Source organism: Cupressus sempervirens, chromosome 11, assembly GCF_028749045.1.
Source record: "Cupressus sempervirens isolate cs-2001-9-10 chromosome 11, ASM2874904v1, whole genome shotgun sequence".
NCBI classification, from domain to species: Eukaryota; Viridiplantae; Streptophyta; class Pinopsida; order Cupressales; family Cupressaceae; genus Cupressus; species Cupressus sempervirens.
The window spans coordinates 742,380,565-742,408,182 of record NC_143128.1 but is presented as its reverse complement, the minus strand read 5'-3'; the positions used below and the strand labels follow the sequence as shown (position 1 = coordinate 742,408,182).

Below are 27,618 nucleotides of genomic sequence, written 5' to 3'. Positions count from 1 at the left end.
CACTATCCCTTATCTCATAGACATATGGAAATGACTTCTTTTTAACAAAGATCTGATATATCTTGTACCTTCTTCACCATATTCTAGCTCTTAGCCTGGTGAATTCATTGGTACTCTGATTTATTAACTCATCTATGTTTTAAACATTACTTCAAATTGCATAATATATGCTAACAAAGAAGATAGTCTTCTAAGAAAAATTCAAAGAAGTTGCCTATTCGGATGTCAATCAGTTAACTGATTTGAATAGAAAATATGGTTAAGATAATTGACTGATCTTCAACAGGTTATAATGAATTTGAAAGAATTACTATGGACGACTTCTTTTGGGTCTTACATCATAGCAAGAAATAAAGGCAAAATGAATTACGATTGGCTCTATGCACAATTCGATGACACAAAAGAAACAAAATATTCGCCATGAGGTCTGCTTATAGGGATGATTGCATATTTATTATCAAACAAGGAAAGGAAGTGAAAACGTTTTTATGGAATACAAAAGATGTCTTACATGACATGGCCCTATGATTATGTGACTCGAGTTCTTGAAATAGTTCTCCAACCCACGGCAATAAACTCAGCCATATGCTCTGTATTTACTTGTTGTTTCCTCTGCACTGGATTTTGTCAGCTAGCTGAAGGTTTCGAATGTGATATGGCTTGCAAGATTGAGAACAGTAATGGACGCCAAAGGCTAGGGAAAATGGTGTCGAGTTACGTTTGATGGTTCATGTTAAAGATATGAGCCAGACCTTTCGGCTTCCATCAGTTATAAGAAAACCATTTGAATTCCAATTATTGAATCGACTATGAAGAAAGAAAAAATAAGAAGTTGGAAAGTTATAAGACTATTTGAATGCCAAATATTAAATTGATTAATTATGCAAAGCGCTATCATTTAAAAACAAAGAATATTAAATCGGAAAGAATATAGTTGGAAAGTTATAATTTGAAATGTTATTATAATTCGAACGTTATTAAAATCTTATATGAACGTTTATAAATATTCATTAAAATAATATGATGAAAGATATATTAAAATCCTTTGAAATATGTTTTTATTCTAACTCAATTTATTTTAGTTAAATTAATTAATTAAATAACTCATGTGGTTACTCAGACGTATCTTGTTCCAAGTCACTAGGTCCTCTACCCTTCTGCCCAGTGAATGGTGATGCCCTGCCTAATTCCTTTTTGACAATGCTTCCACCCCTTCGACATGCTCACGAGATACAAGGAATTTCTCCATAATTAAATTATAAATTATATAATCATAAATAATCATAACAGTTGACCTTTCATAATTCCATGAATTAGCAATTAACAATCAACTAACATGTCATCTTTAGTTGAAATTATAATGACCAACTATCTTACCATTTCGCCAAATTATATCAAATTAAACTACCCACTGACTTCATGCGTACCTCAACGGCTATATTTCAAGCTAGGTCAAAAATTGGGATGTAACAATATCCTACGTGGGTACTCCGTCTATTTCAATTGAAGAAGTGGCCTGTTCAGAGATTAGTGATTGTGAATGATTCAAAGAGCAATCACTTTCCCCAACAATGTATGATTGGCATCTTGTGTATGAGGTAGAGCAGTGTTGGGTACTTTCACATTTTCTCCTTCTAAACTAGTTGACCCACGTTAGTGAGCATTGCCTAGCAATTGAATGGCCATAACATGTGAACTGCTTTCCCCATCGTTATGTGACATGTGCATTGACCATATGGAATTCACCACAGATTGTTTCACCGTGGCAGGTCTTCGTACATCCTCACTACTATCATGAAACAGAGTAGTGGATGCTTGGCACAGTGGGAATTGTTGTCCATTGTGCTCCTAGTTGTCGATGCATTTTGCCATGATGCTACGGGGAAATGGGTTGGCAAAACCAACTTTGAACTGTCGTTGGAAGATACTATGTAGAGAATGGAGAACCAGCAAGCAGAGGTTGTTGACAATAATGACAATGTGGCAAAGAATTATTAACTGTTGTAATTCTGTCCATTCTACGAGTCAAAATTTTCATCATAGTTACAGGGACAATTATTATGCTTAGCCCCCCTTCTTGTGCAGTCGCTTCATCAGGAAAGAATCCAATTTCTGTATTGTGGCGATTGCTTGTATTGGCGATGTCATTCTCACTTAAAGATGCACAGTTGAAAGAGGATGGAAATGAAATGGGAATTGAGACTAAAACAGAGGTGGGTGAGGTTATGTGATCTTGAAAGGAGATGAGTGGTGAACTCTTGTCATTGTTTGCACTATCAAATAATGGGATATATTCTTTGACATATGTTTCTTCCTTCAAATTTGGAAACACAATCTCATTGAAAACCACATGTGCACTTCAAATAATCTTCTTATCAACCTGCAGGCTTCCCTCCGCATCTGGATGCCTGAGGATGGCATCTGGATGCCTCCGCAGGCATGCCAATAGAATACAAAAAAAACTTTTTTTGACTTAAATTTCATTTAAAACATGTGCCTTTTAGGCTTATAATATCATTTTTGATTACCAAACCCTAAAACAACGCTAATAGAGGCCTTTCAACCATCCAACCATCATTTTGTTTGCAGCTGGGATTGCTCTTCTCATTTTGCTTCCATTTTGGCATTTTGAAGGCAACTAGATTATTTTTGAAGAGGAACAATTGTAGGGCAAGAGTTGGCTTCCATAAGTTCATTAAAACACTAAGAGGTGAGCATTTTATCCCATTCTTGAGTGTTTCAATGTTTTTTTTGGAGATTTTGATGAATTTTTTTTAGTTTGTGAAGAAATTTTTCAAGTTTTTTTCAAAAAAAAAAGTGCCTTTTAGGCTTATAATATTATTTTTGTTTGTCAAACCCTAAAACGGTGCTAATAGAGGCCTTTCAACGATTCAACCATCATTTTGTTTGCAGCTGGGTTTGCTCTTCTCATTTGGCTTCCATTTAGGCATTTTGAAGGCAACTTGATTATTTTCGAAGAGGATATCGTAGGGCAAGAGTGGGCTTCCACAAGTTCATTAAAACACTAAGTGGTAAGAATTTTATCCCATTCTTGAGCATTTCAATGTTTTTTTTAGAGATTTTGATGAATTTTTTTAAGTTTGCGAAGAAATTTTTCAAGTTTGTTTCAGAAAAGAAAAAAGGAAAGAAATTGGGAAACAAGTTTAGGCATCTATTTTAAAGGTTTTGTATCATTGTTTTTTACTTGTATGCTTGATATTCATAGTTTTTTATTGATTTAAATTTATTTAATTTCTTATTATAGATTGAAACTACATTGTATTGTGCAAAAATGGCTGCCACCAGTAGTCAAAGTTCAGTGGGAAGACAATAAGAGTTCAGTGGCAGGAAAAGGAGGGGATAATTTCAATATTGATTTAAGGTCTCCTCTATGGAGACATACAACAAGGATATCACAAGTTGCAGGTGGTGGCTCCTATATTTGGAGTTGTAATTATTGTCAAAGTAACAAAGGAAAAGCCTTTCAATAGCTCTTATTCTCGGGTAAAACTTCATTTAATGGGCCCTGCTGGAAAAGGTTTTGGAATGTGCAAAGGTGTGGATGGGAAGGGGTTGTCTAATGCACAAAGAGCTTCGTTTGTAAAAGAACAAGAGACTGCTAATCATTTGGTTAAAACATCAAAAAGAGTTATTATCAACCTCCTTCCTCAAAGAACAAAATGCAACCAACCACTGAAATGGAACCAATTGTATCTTCCAAACATCCATTCATGCAAGTATCTGTATCAGAAGAGGATGATGAAGTAGAAAATTTTGCAGCAGCTCAAAAAAGAGGCGCATTGCACTCTACATTTAAAATGGAGACAAGAATGTGTTGATGAAGCCATTGCACATTGCCTCTATGCTAATGGCCTTCCTTTCAACCTAGTAATATCACCATACTGGAAGGAAATGGTAAGAGCCATCAAAGAAGCACCAGATGATTACTCAAGTCTTGGGTATGAAAAAATGTGTACCACATTGTTGCAAAAGGAGAGAGATTCTATAGAAAAAGCACTTCAACCCATTAGAAATTCTTAGAAAACTTCGGGTGTGACAATTGTGTCTGATGATTGGAAAGATACAAAAAACATGTCATTAATTAAGTGATTGCAATGTCCCCCAAAGGGGCAATGTTTCTAAAGGCAATTAAAGGATTCACAATTCATCTCTAATATTCCCATTGGGGCCATAGGTATGGTGGATAGTGAGAGTGTGGCCCAGGTTGTTATAAACAATGCCAAAAATTGCAAGAGAGTTGGTGCCTTGGTTGAGGGTCAGTATGACCATATTTTTTGGACACCATGCACTATACACTCCCTCAACTTCATTATGCAACAATTTGGCACTCAAAAAGATTGGGTGAAGCAAATATACGAAGAGGGAGAGGACATCCAAATGTTTGTGACTAATCACAACATGTCACAATACATTTTTAGAACATATTCACAATTGGCATTGGTGAAGGTAAATTAATTTTTTGCAACTATCAATTTTCATGGATTTGTATTTTAGTTTATATTATAATTTTATTGTCAATTGACATATTGTTTACTTGCTTAAGTTGCTGAGACCCGTTTTGCATCTCAAACTATTGTTATGAGACGACTTCTCAAGGTGAAAGATGCTTTGAGCCAAATGGTCATTTATCCTCAATGGGGTGCGTGGAAGGCTTCAAATACAAAACGAGCCCTAAAGATTAGAGCTATGATCTTGGATGAACGTTGGTGGGTTTGTGTGCAATATGTATTGGATATCCCCAAGCCCATCATGACTATGCTTCGCTTTGCCGATACAAATACACCTTGCTTGGGAGATGCATATGATGGCATGGACACCATGGTTGAGAAAGTAAAACATTATATGCAAGCACATGAGAGTGGCCCTACAAAATGTCAAGCCTTATGCAATAAGGTGAAAGCAATAATTATTCATCTTTGGGAAAAGATGACTACCCCATTGCACCCCCTTGCATATGCTTTATCTCCGAGGTATTATAACAAGGCGGTACTTTCTATGCTAGATAGAATTGCACCATATGTTGATGAAGAGGTTGCTAACGAGTGTTCCAAAGCTTTTGCATGAATATTCCAAGATGATGAGATGCATGAAAAAGGTGAGGCTAGAGTTTGGCTTTTTTGCTTCCGGAGCAAAGCATACTCCATTTGCAATTAATGACCAAAATAAAATGGGAGCAATCACATGGTGGTACATGTATGGTCAGCCATATGCATCTACAACCTCTTGCAATTAAAATCCTCTCACATGTTTTGACTTTTGTTTTTAGATTACAACTTGTATTCTACTATGTACAATCTAGTGTTTAACATCTGTCATATTGTCATTTACTTCTCGTTTGTATGTTTAATTTCAAAAATTAATTTTGTGAACACAATGCAGGTTGCAAGTTCTTCTGCTGCTGAAAGGAATTGGAGTACATACTCCTATATCCATTCAGTGAAGCACAACCGGTTAGGGTCAAAGAAAGTTGAGGACTTGGTCTACATTCATACCAACTTGTGTCTTTTGTCACGTATGGATGATGAATACATGGATGGGGCAGCCAAACTTTAGGATGTACTCCCTGAATGTGCAAACTTGGATGCAACACTTCATGATCTTACTATGATGATGGGTGATGGTGATGATAGGTGCATGACACATGGTGCATCTAGTGCACAAGTGGAACCATTCTTGGCTCAAATGATATGGACCTTGCAACGGTTGGAGATGAGGAGGATCTAGATTATTTTGAGAATCCTTATGATTCTAATTAGTGAACATTGAATCATGAACTATGTTTTTTTATTTTGTAGTTTGGACATGGAGTCTACAGTCTAGAACATAAATATTTGTGCCTATGAAGTTTTATTTGAAGCTTGAACTATTTAATTGACATATGAAATAACTTGAATCTTGATAAATGGTGAAGTATCATATGATTAATGATACTATCAAATGATGTATGTTTGTATATTTCTAAGTTTCTAACTGTAAGCTCTTGTATTTATAAGTTTCTTAAATTCTTTGCACATATATATATAGACATTTCCAAACGCATCCCTACCCAGGAAAAAAAGAAACCCGCATCCCGTATCTGCTTTTGATTCTACATCCGAATCAGTAACTTAGCCCAAGAAGTATGCATTGTTGTGATTTTGGATCCAGTTTGCTCCTCTTCTCCTTAGGAACATGAGCAAAGGCTTGACAACCAAAAACTCGACAATGTGTGTAGGAGATTCTTATTCCCAATGATTCCTCTTCTGAAATTCCAAAATCTAAGCGAGATGGACTCTAGATAACCAAATATAATGCAATATTCTTTACCTAAACTGGCACTAGAAAGCATGCACCTAGCTTTCTCAAGAATTGTTCTATTGAAATTTGAGCCTCTCTGCTGCCCCATTTTCTTGAGGGGTGAACAAAACAACTTGTACCCTCCAAATGCCATTATCGGCACAAAAACTATCAAACTCCAAGGAACAAAATTCACCTTCACTATCTGTTTTCAAGCATTTAATTTTGTGACTGTTTTGGTTTTCAACAAGGGCTTGGAAAACATTAAATTTTGAAAATACTTTAGATTTTCTAGAAATCATATAAAACCACATTTTTCTAGTACAATCATCAAGGAAAGCAACAAAGTAGCTCGCACCTCCTAAAAAAGCTACCTCTGTAGGAACAAAGGCATTTGAGTGCACCGGTTCCAATGGCTTGGTCTTCTTGTCATGTTCATCCTTCAAGAAGTTGACCCGTCTTTGTTTGCTATAGAGACAAAAGTCGCAAAACTACAAATTTTTTGATTGAAGATCCAAGAGTTGATCTCGTTCGAGCATAATCTCAAGTCCCTTCTTACTCATGTGGCCTAGCCTTTGATGCCAAAGCGTCGCATCACTACCCACAACAATTGTAACATCCACTTTTTCCTGGGTCTTAATTAACAACTAACATATCAAAGAAATACAGATATTACTTCATTTTCATAGGAAGACAGTTATATCAGTCATGTTCATGTGAATGAGATTTACGGTTAAAATCAGTTAAACAAAATTTCATAACTAAGAATTGAAAACACCATCAATGAATTTACTATGGAAATTAAAATCTACATACCATGGAATTCGAGATCAAAATCAATCTAGGGATGCTTCTACAATCACCCAAGTTAGTCCAGAAATACCACTATATCAAAATCAAATGACGATTATCAATAATTACCACTATATCAATTAGGGCATCACATACCACAGCATCAATTTGGGTTTCTATCATCATTGGATCATTTAGGGCATCACATACCTCCGTGTTAATTAAGGCTTCTATCATCGTCGGATCATTTAAGGCATCACATACCTCCGTGTTAATTAGGACATCAATAAACATTGGATCGTGTAGGGCATTAGATACCACTGTATCATTTGGGGCGTCAATACCACTGTATCATTTAGGGCTTTAAATACCACTGTATTATTTAGGGCTTCAAATACTACTATATCATTTAGGGCATCAATTATCATTGGATAATTTAGGGCATCATATATCACTATATCATTTAGGGCTTCAAATACCACTGTATTATTCCTTTCCTTCCGATTTGCTTAACTGTGGCAATAAGATTAGAAAATATACTCATAATAATTATTCTTAAAAATGAAAGATTGAAATAACAATCCAGCAAATAAATCTCTCTCACAAATAAATATATTCCACATTCAGTTAGAAGATCAACCGATCTAACCAGTTGCCAATTATATTGACGATAAGAGTTGCTTTCATTTAAAGAAATAACGGTAACGATGATACAACTCAATTAATCTTACCTTCTACTTGAGCATACATCATAAAAGTAAAAATACTTGCCTCTGACAATTGTTTGAATTGCTCAACTTATCTTTATCTGATGCACATCTGACATTTTGTGGAGAGGGGAAAACATTGTCAGAGGCTTAACCACCCAACTTCCGACCATAACTTATCCCCACACAATCTCTAACGAGAAAGGCCCTCCCTACCCGGAATAGACATGGAACACCTTGTCATCCACTGAGCATCTTGGTATCTAATCACATCACTCAACTTGACAGTAGGAGAATACAATAAACATGACCATGCATGAGCTATTAAATGATTCCTTCTAAAAATAATAAACATTGTTATATCACATCTGATTATGTTTTCTTGTTATTGCAGGTCCCTTTCTCTCCCCTCTTCACCCTTTTCCTTGGCTATACAGTCAGGTGAGTCCCAGGTGTTCGAATCTCAAAACAACCAGTTCTTTTTGTTGATTCTCAAATGTTCCATAATTAATATATGTTCCAGCTTATCACAATCTATGATTTGATTAAAGTGTTCTTTAAGACTTGTAGAAGATATCATTTGAATTTTAATCTCCAATGGCATAATAAATCATGAATTCATAACATGGTTACTTGGCATTTATTTGCCATAAAGAACTCTAATTTAAGGACGGTCTAACCTATGATATCAACCAAAATATTTTGCATCATGATTTAAGTTGTAGCTTACTGCTATGCAATTTGAATTTGCTGTAACAAATGAATCAAGGAAATCATATTGTAATGTCTGGTTATAGGTTAATCACATAACCTAATATATTTTGAAAGAAGAATGGAGTCTTGCTGAAAGTTCAACAACCCGCCTTGAATGCCTGTTTCCAGTATGAATGTTGCTCACATTTTCTACAGATCTTCTGAATAACCAGAAATTGTGGTTGGAAAAACAATGCAAAGATTACTAATTGACAAAGCTATCAGGTGCCAAGATAGACGTGGTTGTTAATATGGAGAAGTCAGGTGCATGAAAATATGGAAGTCTGGTGCCTGGAAAGAATATAAAAATCGGACGTTAAACAAGAGAGATCTTGAATGCATTTCTCAATGTAATTATTGTTCACGATTTCCAGTAGATCATTAGTATAACAAGAAATCATGGAAGGGGATCACTACCATCGTTACTATGTAGTATACTGCAAGGATATTGATTGCTAGGAAATCGTGGTCGAGTGAATGTAAGAAGTCGGATACTTGGAAAATAATCTCCCTGCCTCTTTCTCGACTCATGATATCAAAAGGTTTAAAGAAGACTCTTTGGCTTCCGTAACTTAAAGAATATTTGTCAAATAAGAACGCCAAGTGTTCAATCGATTTCAAACAAGGAAAAGAATAAAAGATGGAAAAAGAGTTGGAACGTTATAATCTGAAAATTGTTATGATTTATATTTATATACGTACATGTAAATATATTAGTAAGGCGGCATCATTTTTTTATAAGAAAATAATATGATGGTGTCACTTCATTTTTATTTCTATGTGTACGTACATAGATATATATTATAATAATATGGTGAAAGATCATTTAAAATCCTTTGGAAGTACGTATTATATTTTAATGAAATTATTTTATGTTTTAAATTATTTATTTAATAGCTCATGCAGTTTATCAATTGTATCCTGATGTTCAAGTCAGTAGGTCCTCAACCATGGTGATTCACGATTCACACCCATTTGCCCAGTGATGGTGATGCTCTTGTGCCCAATTCTTTTCTAACAATGCTTCCACCCCTTTGACGTGCTTCCTACAAGGAAATTCACCGCAGTTAAATCATATTACCATAACAAGTTATTAATCATAAATAATCTTAACGGCTAACCACCTTTTCAATTCCATGAATTCATGATAAATAATCAACTAGTATGTTATCTTCATATGAAATTATAACGACTAACCATCTTACCATTTCGCGAGATCATAACAATTTAAATTGTCAACTGACTTTATGTGAACCTCAACGGCTATATGAGCATTTTAAATTAGGTCAAAAATTGGGATGTAACAACAGTAATAGGAGTTCCCATATCAATACAACTCTCCAAAAGGTACAAGCTACCAATCTTATTGCCCTTGGCAATAGCCATGGAGCCTTTGGTTACCTTCCAAGAATCCACAAAAAAGAAGGTATGGTAGCCTTGTGTATAAAGCTGACTAACAGAAATCAGATTTCTTTTCAATTTGGGAACATGACGAACAATTTTCAACAACCATTGGCCTCCTTTTAACTGCAAAATAACTTCACCTTTGTCGACTATCTCACATGCCTTATTATCTCCTAGAAACACTTTCCCAAACTGCCCTTCTTGGTAGTTTGTAAAACATTCCCTACAAGATGTGGCATGAAAAGAAGCTCCAGAATCTAACACCCGAGAATTTGAAGTGGTGTCAAATGTTGAAAGGATTAAAATACTATAATCCTTCTCATAGATTGTATTTGGCTTTGCTATTTTGCACCTTTTGTGTGTTCTTGTAAGACCGGCAATTTCTCTTTGAGTGGCCAACCTTACCACAAAACCAACATTCGCCATTTCTGCCTCTCGACTCCGATCTCTTCACAGATGTAGATTGTCTCTGGTTATAATTGTTGCCTTTATCAACACTTCTTCCCCTATTTTCAGTGATGACCATGGTTAGAGCATCACCAGATGAAGGTTCTTGATAAAATCAGTTATTCCTGTTCATGTGAAAAGGATAGCAGTTACTTTATGGTTAAGATAAAATTTAATTCTGAAAACTTTCCATTAATCAAAATTAACAATTTGTTAATTCTTCTAGGAAATTAGTTTTGGTATGTTACATCTCACCTATTTGATGGTACAGTCGACCACTTCCAAATGCTCACTTGATCACTCCTTACCACTCAAAAGAAAAAATAAAACTAATAAACAAAACTGAAGTTGAAATTTAAATAAAAAGAAAATGAAAAGTGCCATGAGGAAATGGTGTGGTTGCGGAACATTACAAATCAGAGAAGGAAGAATTCATTTTATTTAAAGTACTTTGGCATGTAAAGCATTGGAAGAAAAGACAATGATTCATGCCAAGATTCACCGATAAATAGAAGTTGTTGCTAAACTGTTCTCCAAGAGCTTTTTGCAATTTTTTACAACTTCATGTGAACACCAGGCAGTTTTCAGCTTGTCTTATACAGATTGACACCATAAATATCTCTGCATTCAAGTGCTAACATGCTTTCACAAAGGTTTGAGGCTTTATTTTTAGCAATTTTCTTGAGCCAATTTCCCATGATTGCTAATTTTCCAAGCCTGAGATGAGGATTTGTACGGCATATTTTTGTGACAACCATTTCAGCGGTTTCGTGATCATTTTCAAATACAAAAACAGATGTTATCATTTTTAATTTGGCCAAAGCAGAAAAGATTTTATTTTTAAAATGGATTTTCAGAAGAAACATTAGACCCAAAGACTGTTTCAATTAATGAAAAAAAATTCATCAAAGACGCGGTGTTAAATCATGTCAATGTCATTAATTTATATTTTACACCTTGGTAAAAAGAATAGAAAAGGAATTGTCAAAAGACAAAGAGGCAGCTTCAAATTCAGCTTATATCCAATGTCAACTATCAATTTTAGCATAAACACAAGTATACGACCTTAAAAGAAGGGTAATCCAAAACTTTATCAATCCAAAGGTACAACAATTCAAGCAACCATGATTGAGACAAATGTGAAAAAGAATGGAACAACAATTCCAAGGAATGTCAATGGTTGCTTGAACAATGTGTATAGTAGGGATTCTAAACAATGGGATTCACAATAATGAGAAATGTGAGCTAATAGGAATTGTATATTTCAAATTGCTTGATACACAGTCAGATTAAGCCAAGTTTCAGTTAAAACGGGTTAATGAAATTACTAAAATTAGGCATATGACACTTTTAATATATGTCTTCACACAATTCAAGATTTGAAGCAAAACAAATAATGGGACAAAATATTAAATGACATATAATAAATCAAACAGAGTATATGACACACCTACAGGCTGCATATACTTCATAATCATAATTAATTGACAAAAGCATACTCATATGTAAAACACTTAATAATTGAAAGTACAGATTATAAACAATAAAAAATGCTTATGTATAACTACAATAACAGTTCGCTTCTAAAAAGATATTGATTCCAAATATGCATATGTTTCGTACCAGAAAGGTAAAACACAAAAGATGCTTTGGTAATGATACCTCTGGTAATAGCTCTCGCATTGTTTCATACATGTCAAGCAGTACAAATAACTTTTCCGGCGACCTCTTACTTTTTGCAATGGCATCTCCAAAACTCAACAATGTTATTACACTGTTTGTTGTTACTTCAGCAAAGCACTGATCTTTCAAAGGATCTAAATCTTCAAATATTTGGTCACAAACTTTCCGCTCCCCTGCAAATAACAGCTTTACCTGTATGAAATTCATATTAACCAAAAGACATTAGTATTTATTAGTATTATGAAAAAAACAAAAACACTAAAAACAAATCTCTCACAGCCAAATTTCGATCTTCAAATGTCACAACATGGGAAAGCAACTTACAGCTATGCGCATAAAGTGGATCCAATTACCAATCTTCCCCTCTAGCACTTCCCATTGCATCTTTTGCACATCATCTTTACTCAGCTTTTCTACTCCAAGTTTTCTAAGGCTTTGCTCCAGAACAGAAGCTCTTGTGTCCCTGAATAAGCAACTTCTTCTAAGAAAGAAATTTCAAAGCGGGCAAGCACTTAAAAAACACATTATGTAAACATTCATGTTAATGCTAGTGTAGTTTCAGTCAGATAAAACTCACTGAAGATATATATATATATATATGAGATATACATTTAATTAGATATATTACATATACATAACAAATATATAATATGTATGTGATATTTATATATATACAAATATATGTGTGTGTTAAATAACAAACTATTATATTGAATACTAATGAATAGACATGTCCTGTACATATTCATCTAATCTAAGAGAGATGGCTGTCATTTGGAAAGTATATACCAAGAAGGCAATACAACTACATTTGCGGCAATCTGAGAAAACAACATGGTACAGAGCCAGACTGCAAATGAATAGAATAACATAGAAAAGAAAGAGAAAACTAATGGAAAAGGAAAATATGAAATTGTTGTGCATTACAGTAATGCTAATATGTTTGGTGGCCATGGTAATAGCTGATTCCTGTAAGGATAATGTTGTATGCAGTGAAAATGATGACTATGGGACGAGAATGATATCTGCAGCATGAATAATAGCCAGGCCACGCAAGACATTGTGAGCAGCAGATTTTGATCTGACTTCATCAACACCAGTCGATCAAGCTTCCAGTATTGGATCTTCAGCAGTCATATAAACCATAAACTACAAACTGCTATTGGAATGCATCGAAAAGGTGATATTGAAAATGATATGAATAAATACATGTCAACATAGACAACCCGATACGCACGGGAAATTAGATAAGTAAAAATCATATCGAATAAGAAGAAATCCTCATTGACGGGAAGATCATTGACATGCAGAAAGGTTTCAAGCGGTACAACCATTACCTCCTGTTGAAAAAGACCTCGAAGGATTATTAATATTTTTGTGAGACTATGGAGCAAAATAAAACAAATATATTCCGGAAGTTCCGACACGTACACATGGCACCCGAATTGGTACAACATGGAGCCCAGATTCACTAGCGGGCAAAACAGATAATGCCTGAAAAGGAGGGTCCACGTTGAAGTGCAGGAATAAGTCAAAGATGTGTGACAAATCTTTGGACCCTGCGCAATCAGTTGAAAAGAACTCAATGCAAGGAAGCGAGAAGGTATTAGCAAGGAATCTACCACCAAAGACTTGCAAGGTCTTTCATATGTCAAGTAGGAAATGGCGCAGAAAAAGACATAGGACATAAGGATGATTACTACAAAAACAAATTATATTTGATATTATAAAACCAAGATATTAAAAGGGTGCCCAAATATTAAATTAAATCCACGTTGGCACAATAAGAAGTATAAGACAAAAATAAATTAGTCGTGGCATATAGAGGTTGGCTATGTCTGTCAACGGTGAGTGGCATATGCAAACTAAGCTAGGGAAGGAATTGGAATCCAAATTGAAGTCATGGGTTTGCAGATCAACATCACCATAAGGATGATCATCTACATAATCATCTTGGCCTCTATAATGGAGTTAATCGGCTGACAAGTCCATGCACGCCAAAAGTGAGAATTCAATAAAATGTTGGTCTCATTTGGTAAGTTGAAATCAATCACGTGTTATTGACAAGGTCGAGCAAATGCCAACGATAGTTAAAGCTAATTTAGCCGCCAAGTGGTGAATGGTCAACCCCTAGGCAAAGAACACTCAGACAAGGTAGACCCCACATACAAGTGGAAAGGAAAAATGATTAATATCAGATTCAGAGGGAGTCTAACGCTTTGTTAAATTAAAGACAAGTTTGGATAAGAGGCTCAGAAGATTGATGTTCAAAGGGAGTGTAATGCATTCGTCTGAAGATGCAGATAGAGGATATGTTTCAATTGATCTTTGAAGATCTTGATCATATCAGAATCGGAGGGAGTTTTGACTTCATGTAAACATTTGGTATCATGTGTATCATGATTTAATGAGCCTGCCCCCTGTGTACATCATGAGGAATTGACGGCTTCCAAATGATCATCACTTGTATTTGCAAAAGTTATTGAAAGGTAACAACCTTACAATAACTTAATTTTCTATTATGATGAATATCTTATGATGTCTATGCAGATCATGATAGATTATACTTTGCCTAGTGGATGTTCATATAGTAAGCATTATGAGAATGCATGTGCACATACCTTATGAACATTTTGAGTACATGGTGAATGTTAAGCAAATTGATGTTCAGGAGGCCATTACATAGAGTACTTGGTTAATATCTTATGAGATGACATTCAGGAGACTATTACTGACAGTACTTGGTTAATATCATATGAGATGACATTCAAAAGGCTATTACTCATAGTACTTGGTGAATATCTTGCAACTTGACATTCAAGAGGCCATTGCTCAAACAATACATGGTAAATGTCATATGAGATGACATTCAAAAGGCCATTATTCCCAATATCGTTACTCAGAGTATTTGGTGAATATCATTTGTTGATATTCTAGCGACCAATACTTATGATATAAAATATGATATCAAAATGTTAAGTATCCTCTAATCAAAGATATTACATTGAACTAATATATGGTCCTGTGTTTATCCTCCCTAACTAAGAGGGAGTGTTAGTGTAGTTTTAGTTGAATAAAACTCGCTAAAGATATATATATGAGAATATTATATATGTGTGTGTTAAATAACAAACTATTATATTAAATACTAATGAATAGACATGTCGTTGGAAAGGACATGTCTATCCATATTCATCTAATATAGCGACATGGCTGTCATTTGTAAAGTATATACCAAGAAGGCAATACAACTACATTTGCAACGATTTGAGAAAACAACAATCCATTAATTGTCATTCTAAATGAAACAAGAGTGGACCATCTTTTTTTAGTTATCAATCACATGGACCAAGCTTCTCAAATTATTGTAGATAATTTACATGTTAATTTGATCTAGATGAAGATCATTTATGGAGATTTATAATGCAAGCATTCTCATTTGTAGGAGATATTTTTTATTCTGTTAAATGGTATATCCAACATGTGAAGTATTTCCCACAATCAGCTAGAGAATGAATTATCATATAATAAAAAATTAAACCATTTAATAAGAATAAGACACAATGCCTACATAGCACAGGGGCCAAAAAGATCCTCTACATTACTAAGTTTTGATTTTACTAAACTGGCACTTGTACCATTTAATAAAAAATTATCATATAATAAAAAATTAAACCATTTAATAAGAATAAGACACAATGCCTACATAGCACAGGGGCCAAAAACTATAGATATCTCACTGATTTCTTGAGTAAGATCCTCTACGTTACTAAGTTTTGATTTTACTAAACTAGCACTTGTACCAAAAGGAGGTGCAATGGTGTCGCTGATAGTAGAATATATCAAGAATTAGATTTGTGCATTGAATGTAGTTAGAAATTTGTAATAGAAATCATAAGAACTAAATTTTGAGGAACAACAATCTGATCTCATTTAATAAGAATAAGACACAATGCCTACATAGCACAGGGGCCAAAAAGTATATATATCTTACTGATTTCTTGAGTAAGATCCTCTACATTTCTAAGTTTTTATTTTACTAAATTAATTTCAGGGAGCACAGAGCAGCATATTATTGAGAGGAAGTATAGATAGATAGATAGATAGATAGTAAACAATTCCAAAGAGGAAACTGATCATCTACCCATCCAACTAATTTACGTTAAATAGAATGCCTGATTATTGTTATTATTAACTATTTAATACACGATATGTTACAGTGATGTAATAGCATATTGTTATATTGCAAAAATTACCCCTTATTACATCATATGCTCAAGAGAAAAAATTAAAAAAATTGTGAAAAGCTTGAAACTTCATTGCCGCAAGAGATTTGGTAAAAAAGTCTGCACATTGCTTTTGAGTGGAACAATACCAGAGTTGGATATTCTGCTATTGGACTGTTGACAAGTAGGCTGAGGTAAGATCATGGACGTTGCCATTAATGGCAACATTATACAAGGTTAAGGTTGCTTATGGTAAATATATGATTTGATATATTTTAGTGAAGCAAATTGTCTAACCAGGAAAACAGTGCGCAGTCATAAAGATTTCGTCAGCGAACTTCACTGGAAGCACCTGCAGACCTACAATTTTGGAATATAGTAGTATGGAGAGACTACATGACATATCTAAGGCTGCTCATGTTAGTTTTGCAGTTGGCACAAGTTATGGAGGAAAAACCAGTTGACTGTTTGATATTACAGAGACAGAGTACATGGGACAGCATGGTCATTTTGGCTAAGGAATTGACTTGACTTGTCAATTCAAGGACTTAGGAATGAAGGGACCACATCCTAGATGTTAACCCTCACCTAGCAGATATTAATATTAAGTTTTGGTAACGTGTTGATAAGGTATAAGGTGTTATGAATTTCTTTGTGGGATGCTTATTATTACCATTTAGTTTAATTGTTTATGCATGTTTAAGGCTAAGTTTTGATATCCATATTTCTAACATGGACATGTTCCCAAATGATGTAGCCCTAAGCCTCAATGGGTCTAGTATATTCATGACTAGTTGTATCCAATCAAGCTTCAACAGAATTTGATTGTCGCCAAACAAAGCTGTAGGAAATGTGTTTCAACAACACCAATGCTTGCGAAAATGTGACATAACCATATCACCTTACAAACAACTCCACTTGCAGAACATTATTTTGCCTCTTTGAAAGAGCCAGCAACAATGGTTTGCTTTTGCTCCCCCATGATATCAAACTAGATCCCATAAAGAAGACAAAACCAGAAATAGACTTCCTATCATCCACAGGACTTGCACAGTCCACATCCATGTATCCTTACAAAGAAATATTTCAAATTAGTTTATATTTCATGCCATATTCCACTATACTACAAATGTATCACAAAACACACTTTCCTGTTTTCAGATTGACAAACTTAGGTTCCTTCATAAACCTAATGAGATAGTTCATAGCATTGCTAATATTAGACTTGGTCAAGTCATTTATATGAGACAATTAATATGATAATAAAGAGTAGCATCCACTTGAGGTGATGGATCATTGTGCAAAAGATCACTCTTCTCTACATGGGGATTGACGTAATCTTGCAATCTTCCATCAAGAATTTCTCAAACAATGTATTGGCATGTTTCATATGGGAGAAAACTATGAATCTTCTATTTTCACACTTGAAGTCCAAGATAAAAATGTAGGAACCCAAGATCTAACGTGTCGAACTATCATTTTCAGATCATTTTTTGTTGTTGCAATCATCTGCAAAGAACTCCTTATGGTAACTAGATATATAGCCACTATTAAAACCTGCCCCCTTTGCTCTTTGAGGTAAAAATGAGATTCGTATGGGGTCCCCATTAATCTATATCAAAGAAGAAGCTCATATATCTTGATGTATCAAGCTAAATGAGCCCTACTTCAAACACTGGAACGATTTCACAACTCTACTTATGCAGATACAGCAACACCCCTCAAGTTGAGTCACGTAGACTTTTTTTTGGGATCTCCATTAAGAAAGGCAATCTTGGCATTCATCTGAGAACTTGCCAACAAAAGTGTGTTGCCATTTGCCAGAACCATTCAAATACTTTTGATCTTTGCTATGTATGAAAAAGTTTCGTCATAGTCAGTACCTTGCTTTTAAGCATAAACCTTAGCCACAAGTTCGCTTTTGTACTTTTCAATCCTATTTTATGCCTTATAGTTTTTATTTTATTTTACATGGGGGTGTCCCCACGACCTGGCCCAGGGATGAACCAGCGGCCGATGCGAGCTACGGCAAGATTAGTCCCCCAAGGGTGAAATCAGCCACCTGCAAGATGTCTCACTATGCAATATTGGGAGAGAGTTGAACCCGAGAACATGGGGAACTACCCACAACCTCAAGCCAACTCATCTACCCGTGCCTATTTGCACCCAATAAATTTTCCTCTCTGCTAGAATATCAATAAATTCCCAAGTGTTGTTCCTAAGCAATGCCTCATATTTTGCATCAGACATCTACGGCATCTTTCCAAGGTGGTGACTCAAGAGCTAGCTACATGATTTATAATTCAGAACTCTATATAAATATGTACATTAGAGCCAAGCTTACTTCCTCACAAGACTTGTTGTGAGTCTTTGGCCTAGTGCTAGATTTATCTGCAACATTTATCGCTGCATCCTTCATCATTTAGGAATCTTCTTGTGCATAGACCCAGAGCCAGATACTCTGAACCTCAGGTACTCCAATGCCAGCTTTGTATGTCTCCTTCACCAATTGTTGCATGTGATCTAGCAAAGAAGTTACTGACAGGTGCTAGAGCTTAAAAGACATTTAGCAACATTCTCACTTGACGCAGAGGAAAACAAAATGTCACGACTTATGTTCTTTTAGAACCATGAAGTAGTTTTGCAAAGTTTATACAAAAGAAGCATTCAATCTTATCCCATACACAATTCTACCTGCAAAGTCAAATCAACGTAATTACATTTTATTGTCTTATGCCAAAATAATGCACACTTGACTTCCAATCTATATTAGTTATGATTTATATAAAAATTAAGCCACTGTTTACAAAGATCATCATGATAAAAGATATTGGCATCACTCCAAAATAGGTGTAAAGCAAGCAAGAGTTGCACCAAACATTTCCAAACTATGCCCTCAGATTTTGAGGGCATATGACAGATAAAACAGGTAACATGAAGAGACTGAGAAGGAAAAAGGGATAGAAAACACAAATAAAAAGTCCAGCTTGACTTACCTGTAAATTTTTAAGCACTGCTGACCATGTCCTGCCTCGTCCATCCGTTGGGCCAAATCATGTAGCTGTGGGATTATTCTAGGAGGAATCAATGTGGGAAGCGTATATGCAGATCCCTCTGTGCCTCTTGCAATTTGTTCAGTATGATTTTTCTTAACATTGTGATCGCCAAGATTCCCAGGAGAACCTGTTGAAGGCCTCAAGGAATTTGGAAGGCATTCAAACAAGCGTTCTGGTTCAACGACTTTGCTGTGATAAGAGTTCAACATATACAATCACGCTTCAAGTCAGCACATGATTAAAAAAAAAAGAACATAACTATATCTCAACTTTTTTATAGCAAGAATTTAGATTTAGATATTCACAACCTAAAGTCATAAATGTCCCTTTCCTTATGTGATGTTTCTTCTACTTATATGTTGGTTTTACACATACATTGTGAGCTCTTCAGTTTAAAATGGCACATCTTTCAAATACTTTTCATATTACAGTATATCCAGCAAGCATTGTGCATTAGACATCCAATAAAATCAAACTCCATATATTTCAAATTTACATAGCTTGTTCCATGCCACCAAAGCATGACCTGATATACTTAATCTCCACATTCAGAATAGTTCAATTGCACTAGTAGGAATGACAAATCAGCAAATTCTACAAGTATAAATAAAGAAAATAGAATAGCCAGAAATCTATCATTATCACTTCACCTGGCAAACATGTAACAACTCAAAGATGTGACAAAAGGAGTAGAAAAGCCAATATAAACATAAGAAAAAAAAACCTAGAAGTACAACTAGTGAGAATACAACCTGTAAGCAGATAGAAGTTGCTTAAACTCTTCTTCAAGCTTTAGCATTGCCTTAGCAAGTAAACTGTTTGCATTTGTGAGAACTCCATCACTACTCTTGAAGCTCTTGTTGCAGTTGAAAAATTCAACATTATCACGCAGTTGATCAACTGCAGCTAGATAACTTTCAAGATCTTCCATAGGACCTCTCATAATCTTGGCTTCCACCTATACAACAAGGAAGTAAATTGTTAACATATGAGCCAAAACTCCACGTGTATAAGAGTTCACAATAACATGTTAGAGATAACAATCAAGTGAAGAAAAATCATACAGCAAATTATGCAATAACATGGAAAAAATATCTGGAGTAGCAATGTTAAATGATAAGGGCATCTATATCAGGAGCCCAAGCAACCCAGTAATCCTATCATATAGAGAGATAACAATAGATGTGCAATTTTTTTGTTTTATAATATTAAAATTGCTTATTGAAGAATGTGAAAGCTAATAAAGATGTTCAGCATAATATTGAAAGGCATTTATCTATGTCAGTTGGCCAAGCAACACAGTAATCCTATCATATAGAGAGATAACAATAGATGTGCAATTTTTTTGTTTTATACTATTAAAATTGCTTATTGAAGAATGTGAAAGCTAATAAGATGTTCAGCATAATATTGAAAGGCGAATCTTATAACTGTTGAGCATTTAAAAGTGTCAAAGCATATACAAAAACTGTCTTGGAAGTGTAACAATATGCTAATAGACACAAGAGCCAATTACCATCCCTTTTGGGCTCATGTGGCTCTCGCCATCCAGATGAGGGATTGTATCTAGTGAAAATTTCATAGTCCAGTCATTCTATACATTCTAAATCACATACTTTTTCAAGAGGAACCTAATGATTCTATCAAAATTAACATTGCACAGTGTCACCTTGCAGATTTTGTAATGTGGTGGTAACAATACCTTGCAGAAACCAGATAATCTTCACATGGTATTGATATCAAGCATCAATTCTTTTTTACTTTCATGTATTTTCCTAAGAGTGATCCAATGGTGGAGTTAACTTCCTTAAATGAGTATCAGCTGGGCAGCACCTTCCATAAGTTAACTTTGTGGTATTGCAGATTCCTTGAGAGACAATTATGAGGTGCTGCTAGAGCAACACCCTATACAAAAAATCTCGTTACCACTATAGTCAATACAGTGTGGGTCACTTTATGTTCCATCAAAACCAGTACTTTGCACAACTCAAATTATGATCCAACATATAAGACATCAAATTGTCAAGAAAATGACTGGCAATAAATGATGTTGAAAAACAAAGTATTAAAGGAATGGCATGAATCAATGGGATAATCATGCCATGTCTTATTTAACAATTGACCCTTCAAAAGAGTCCCTAGTAGGCATATCAAACAAATTCAATTAATTGATTAGACCTAGTTATTTATCAAACACCATATGCTACATCAAGGGCATGCATAGCACACTGGCTTACAAACCACATGTTGTATGTTGTCAACAAAGGTACCTAAAACTGATATTCTACATTTTGTTCACAATGTTTGACAAATGTGAAAATAAACTACTGATTTCAATCTAGGAACGTTATAATTACCATAGTTACGAAAAAGGTCCTAGTACATTATGTATGGAGAGCTTTGTTTTCCATGTGTTCCCATACCTCATCATCATGTGCCAATTAAGAAAGCTATATGCATACTCCAATAGCAAGAGAGTGAAATTAACTCTGATACTTTAAAATCAAGTTTCCAAAAATAATTATTAAATACTTGATTTCAATACACCACTTCAAGCAACATTATACTTAAATAGATTGTAGAAAAAAATCCTAGTAACATAATATATTAGTTTTTTTCTATGTATGTATTCATATCATGTCATCCCGCAACAAAGAGAACTCCATGCACATAACTGATTTCAACTCAACACTTCTAGGAATATCGTATGTAATATGGCTCAGAAAAGAGTTCCTCATGAATAATATATAAAGAGCTTTGTTTCTCTATGTGCATTGATAATATATCATACGGGCCATTGAAAAGAGATCCATTCATACTCCGATTGCAGGAATGTGACGTTAAACATTCCAATATGAAGTTTCCAAAAAATTTAAAGCAACTTTACCACTAGGCAACACAATAAAAAAAACATTACTTTTGCCAAATGATTACAAGAAACACTAGAAGATCACAGTTTTATATTTATACAATATGAACTCACCTGGCGAGATATATCAAACTGTGTTAATATCACATCGGCCGCCTTCAATGTCTTGTCAATGTTCTCATGTGCTTTTCTAATAGCATGTGTGCGCACCTGTGCAATGAAATGCAACACTTAAAATGACATCACTAGTAAATGAGCAAAATTGCTAAAGTATACCTTCCAAAAATGCATAACATGTGCTCACTGATGACAATAAAAATCAAATAAAGTAATTTACACGACAAAGAAAATCTTGGAAACATAAGTGTGCAAGTATTGTCCACCAGAAATAATAGTAGAATATATGTAAAAATTGTAACCAATCTCTAAAAAAAATTATATGTCAAATGTGTGTCAGAGGCGAACAATAATTTATTTCTTTGTTTGTTTGTTTTACTGTAAAACATATAATTTACTTCATTAGGGAACGGATAGCAATGGAAAGCATGATGACCTCAGGAACTACAACGACTCTTACATTCCTGAACCATTGACCCTTACAATGAAGCATTGTACAAACAAGCAAATAGATTATGCATTTCTTATCAAAACAACCATTATATGCAGTACTTGTATTTGTATTGCCAATTCTGGTATGCACACATTGACAACAACATTAAAGGCACAGTTGTTGGTTCAATTAAGTGCTACATTGGTATTAGTTGATGCATCTGTCCTCCTTAGTTCCTATTTTTTTATGAGTGTTGTTTATACTTTGTAGAGAACTTTTTTGTCTTGAACTTGAACTATTAATTCTGTTCATGTTAACTTTCAGCTGCAAAATCCTTAGACCTATATGTAGGCAATTATAAGTAGATTGACAGATTGTGCTCATGATCTTAGAAAAAACAATAAACATTTCCCCGCATTTTAGTACTTAAAATATGCAGTTTTTTGTACCAAATCCAAATTGAATTTGAGTGGTCTTGGCAAATAGATTTGGCCTAGACTGTGTCTGGTTACATTGAATGACAACAACAAGCACTGTGCCTAAGGTATGCTGACCAGTATCTTAGAAAGGAAAAGTGGAAGGACCAAAGAATGAAATGACTTAAAAACTGCTTCCTAAAACATAGTGCTTGTTAAGGAGCAGAAATTCAATTACATCAACAGTGCCAAAGAAAGCAATTACTAAGAAAGTCAATCAATCTAGCTGCTCACGACCCCATGAACAATGTATACCAGAATGTAACTCAAACCTAAATCCTGGTATCCATGAGATGGGTCCAAAGAACATTGTTGCAGATCCAATTTTTGAGCTGCAGATGGTCTCATAAAAAGGTTATGGATTCTACAAAACATGATATACTGGATCTCCCCACTTTTACAAGAAAACGGAAGCAGCTACTTTGAAGAGGGAAGATTTCAGTAGCTAGTGGAGAAGAGGCTTGACTAAAAGTAGGGTTAGATAGAAAGGAAGAATTAGTGCTAAGTGGCAGTTTGTCATCAAGATTTTTCTAGATCAAGTACCTATGGCTCATCATAATGAAAGACATTTCTAAGTCTGCTACCCAGGTTCAAATCAGGTGTTCCTTGACTCCAGGGAGCAATTATGGGCTACAATCATGTCCCAAGTGACGCATCCCCATCCCTTGGCTTCATTCCCAATTCCATTCCTGCCCTCGTGCTACTTTTCTAACAAAAAATTATATTTAGGATTTTGCCATTTTATAGATATTACTAGGCATTCACTTATTGGCTTCCACATTTCCCTGTCCTCTCCCATCTCCACCCAAGTTGCTCTTTATGGAACAGGTTCAGGCATGGTGATTTGACAAAAAAATTGTGGGTTCAGTACAGATGTGTGAGAATATACAAGGAAAGTTTTTTTTTTAAAACACGAAACAAGCCATAAGCATGCTGCAGATAATGTAAATCAGATAGATATATAAATCAAATAATTTAATTTTGACGAGAAAATCATAGCTGTCATAGGGCACGGATTCCCATAAGCACCACAAATGCGGGGCAATGACCCCTTCCCTCACGTAATCCCAATAATTTAGCAGCCACCAAGCCAAACTCACTTTAAATCCTAAACTACTTCACCGTAGATGCTGTTGATATTGTTATAATTGCAGAAAATACAAATGCTGTTGAGGTAAAATTAACAATGCTTTCTTGAGCATGATGTTATCGTTTCCTCTCCTTATATCAATTCATTCTAACCTGGGACCCAAACACATCCCAGAAACCAGGGGTGCCTGGCTCTGTACCTCCCAGGATTAATAAGTTCATACCTTAGCATAACCCACGGTCCCAAGCTATACCATGAAGATCCATTAAGAAGATTACCCAGGCAAGAAAGTGAAGATTGCATGCAGCAGGTTCACCTAAATGATATTCAAGATTCCAAGAAGCGTAGGTTACCTAGGTAAATGCGATTATAGAGTGGAACTTGGTACGAACAAAGATAATAATAACAAATGGTGTGAAATAGGAATAACGTCAGATAAATTTGTAACGAGCAATCCCCGAATCTTCCCTGACTCCTTCTGATGACTGATCATGGAGTGCGATCAGAAACTTCGACATAAAGTTTGTAACATACTTTTGTGCATAGGCTTTACAACTCGCTGATATGAACTGCGAAAACCTAATGATTTTGAATATCTGCCCGCGAAATGCTCCAATCCAAATTTATTTTCCTATTTCTCTAAATTATCACGATTTGATTGAGGACCACGCTTGAGCAACATTATGTTGACCTGGCATGATTGTTTTTGACCGGTTGTTTGAGCTAACTCACTCATCATCGGGAAAACAAAATTAAAGACCAGATGATCCACGAGAAATTTATTTTTTGAAAACATTCGCCCTCAAGAAGCACCGATCAAAAGCTTCTCGATTTCAAAGGGTCAAGTTCGAGTTATAATTCCTTGAGCTATGCATTTGAAGCAAACTACCTTACTCATCATCACAAAAAACAAATTACTGAGCGGATCGTCCACAAGAACTCGGACATTACTAACCTATCAAAATCTCCGATCTGTGGCATTTCTGCCCCTCTAAATTACAAAGATGTGGTCGAGAAGGGTTAAATAAGAGTCATGTATTCCTGACCTGTGTAGGGCGCATGGCTGTTTCGAGCGTGGAGAGGCGGTGATCGAAAGATCCGAGGATCGAAACTATTTTCTCCGTGTTCTTCTCGCTCTTGTACAAGCTTTCCCTCATCATCTGCGCTCGCTGCGCCAGGCCCTCCATTGCCAGGGGAGCCCCCATTTCTGGAATGAAATTTACACAACCCTCAGAGAAACGACACATACGAAATGCTTATGTATACTCTTAGCTCTTCATCTACGCCCAACCTGCGACACCATTATTTTCTCCCTCTGCCGGCATATAGCAGCAGCTGCCATTGCGGTACACAGCAATTTATGAGAAGGGACCGCGTCGCTGTCATTTGTCCACGTGGAGCCGCCGTCCATTTGCCACTCTTTGGCTGGACTCTTTCGATGTCTGGATTTTTTGACCTTTTTTTAATTTTTATTTTATTAAAAGGTGATTACTTGAAGTTTGTTACTATGTTTATGTCATTGTAATTTTGATGAAGGTATAAATGATTTATTGAAAATTGGAAATTGCAAAGCACCCGCTGTTTAATGAAGAAAACACGGACGAGACTGTGTGCGTTGATTTTAATTTTTTTAATGTTAAAAATAATTAGCAAAGATTTATCTAGGATTTTATTAAATTAAAAGACAGAAATACGGTCATAATGTTTTCAGGATTTGTTACCTAGTCAAAATTGTTTCATCGAAAGCTCTAGTGAAGATTAGATTTTAGAATATGCAAACCTTCCCTAGATTCCTTGCTTCGTAAGCAAAATTCGTTGTATGTTGTTTGCTTATATTAAAGCAAACAAAGAATTAGTTGCATGCTTCTTTTTTTATTTTAAATAGGTTTGGTGGAAAAGTCGGCATTATCTTGAGACAATGATCTATTTGTTTTTTTTAATATAGGGGAACATTCTTATTGGTTAAGGATCCTTTGATGAATAAATGGAGGATTGCACTAGTGTCTGTAACACTAAAACAAGGAGAGTTTAAAGATTTTCTTAGATTTCTTGTTGTTGATTTTTTAGTTCATGTTTCCGTGGGAACTAAGGCTCCGTTTGTTTGTTGGAATTAACCTGGAATAGGGAAATGGGAATAGGAAAATTGGAATAAATCTATTCCAATTTTGGCCCAAAATGAGAATAAATCGAATTCTAATTTTTTTTTGGAATTTGATTTATTCTCATTTTGGGCCAAAATTGGAATAGATTTATTCCAATTTTCCTATTCCCGTTTCCCTATTCCAGGTTAATTCCATCAAACAAACGGGGCCTAATGTTTTTGATTCGCTATTTTAGATTGGTTTTTGCTTTGATAAATGTATACAATCTTAAATTCCTAATTTAAATTATGGTTGATCCAAAATTTCTCATTAAACGAAATTATTGTATTTTCTTTTATATTTTCTCATTGAGTTTCTTCATTTTTCCGAATGGTCTTTTTATTTTTTGGCTAAGGAAATTTGAGCAAAAATACGGGAAATGTGGGCATGTTGCATGAAGCTTGACAATTGGCAACTCTTCCATAAGGCAAATGTCTTTGTATTCCTGTTGGTAAACAGATTTGTCACAGTAGAATTGCCCAACGGAATGTGTGGCAAACCGTTCACAACAGTTGGATAGGCCCTTGGTATGCGGCCTTCCTCTGCGTTTTGAGGGGCAGCTCCCTCGTATGATATAATTTTTAAAAGGTTTTTCGTTTAAAGAATCTAAAACTTCAAAGCTCAAGAGAAAGTCGTGGAAGACGAATGCACCATACGCCCTCACAACCTTCGATGGTTAACAAGATCGATAACAGAGGTGCTCAAGAACTACGCTTGAAAGCAACCTGTATTATTAAGCACATTCATTATCATCCGTAAACATTCGCATAGTACCATGAGAATGTCCACTACAACGTATAACAATTTGGATTTTAAAATAAGAAACCCAAAGCAGATCTCATTTCATTTCCTTGCACCAAGAAAAGTAATAGAGATTTTTCAATTCAGAGATAAAAAGTGTACATACTTTCCAAAATTTATCCCTAGATCAAAATTTCAGCATAGTGTTCCCTTATTTTTCCAACCAAAAAGTCCCCTTACAAAGCCAAAAGGTGTACTTATATAGACATAGAGGTTAATAACTACCTCTTCGTGGTTAATAACCACCTCCAAAATGCGTAATTTTGGAAGGTTAATTAACCTCAAGAAAATTAACCTATACAAGGAAACTTGTAAAAACAAAACTT

The 27,618-nt window shown here is 35.1% G+C and overlaps 1 protein-coding gene across 1 annotated transcript in view; it reads right to left on the bottom strand.

The window, feature by feature from the left end:
• Positions 1-25,683, bottom strand: part of LOC149531769 (exocyst complex component EXO70A1-like) — a 66,550-nt gene extending 40,867 nt beyond the window's left edge. The window contains exons 1-6 of the mRNA XM_089810534.1: positions 25,397-25,683; positions 22,349-22,444; positions 20,118-20,323; positions 19,306-19,554; positions 12,408-12,546; positions 12,063-12,275 (exon numbers count right to left, since the gene is read on the bottom strand). Of these exons, the coding sequence (XP_089666660.1) occupies positions 12,063-12,275; positions 12,408-12,546; positions 19,306-19,554; positions 20,118-20,323; positions 22,349-22,444; positions 25,397-25,597 (1,104 nt within the window). The 5' untranslated portion in view covers positions 25,598-25,683. The remainder of the gene's footprint in view (positions 1-12,062; positions 12,276-12,407; positions 12,547-19,305; positions 19,555-20,117; positions 20,324-22,348; positions 22,445-25,396) is intronic.
• Positions 25,684-27,618: the final 1,935 nt, after the last annotated feature.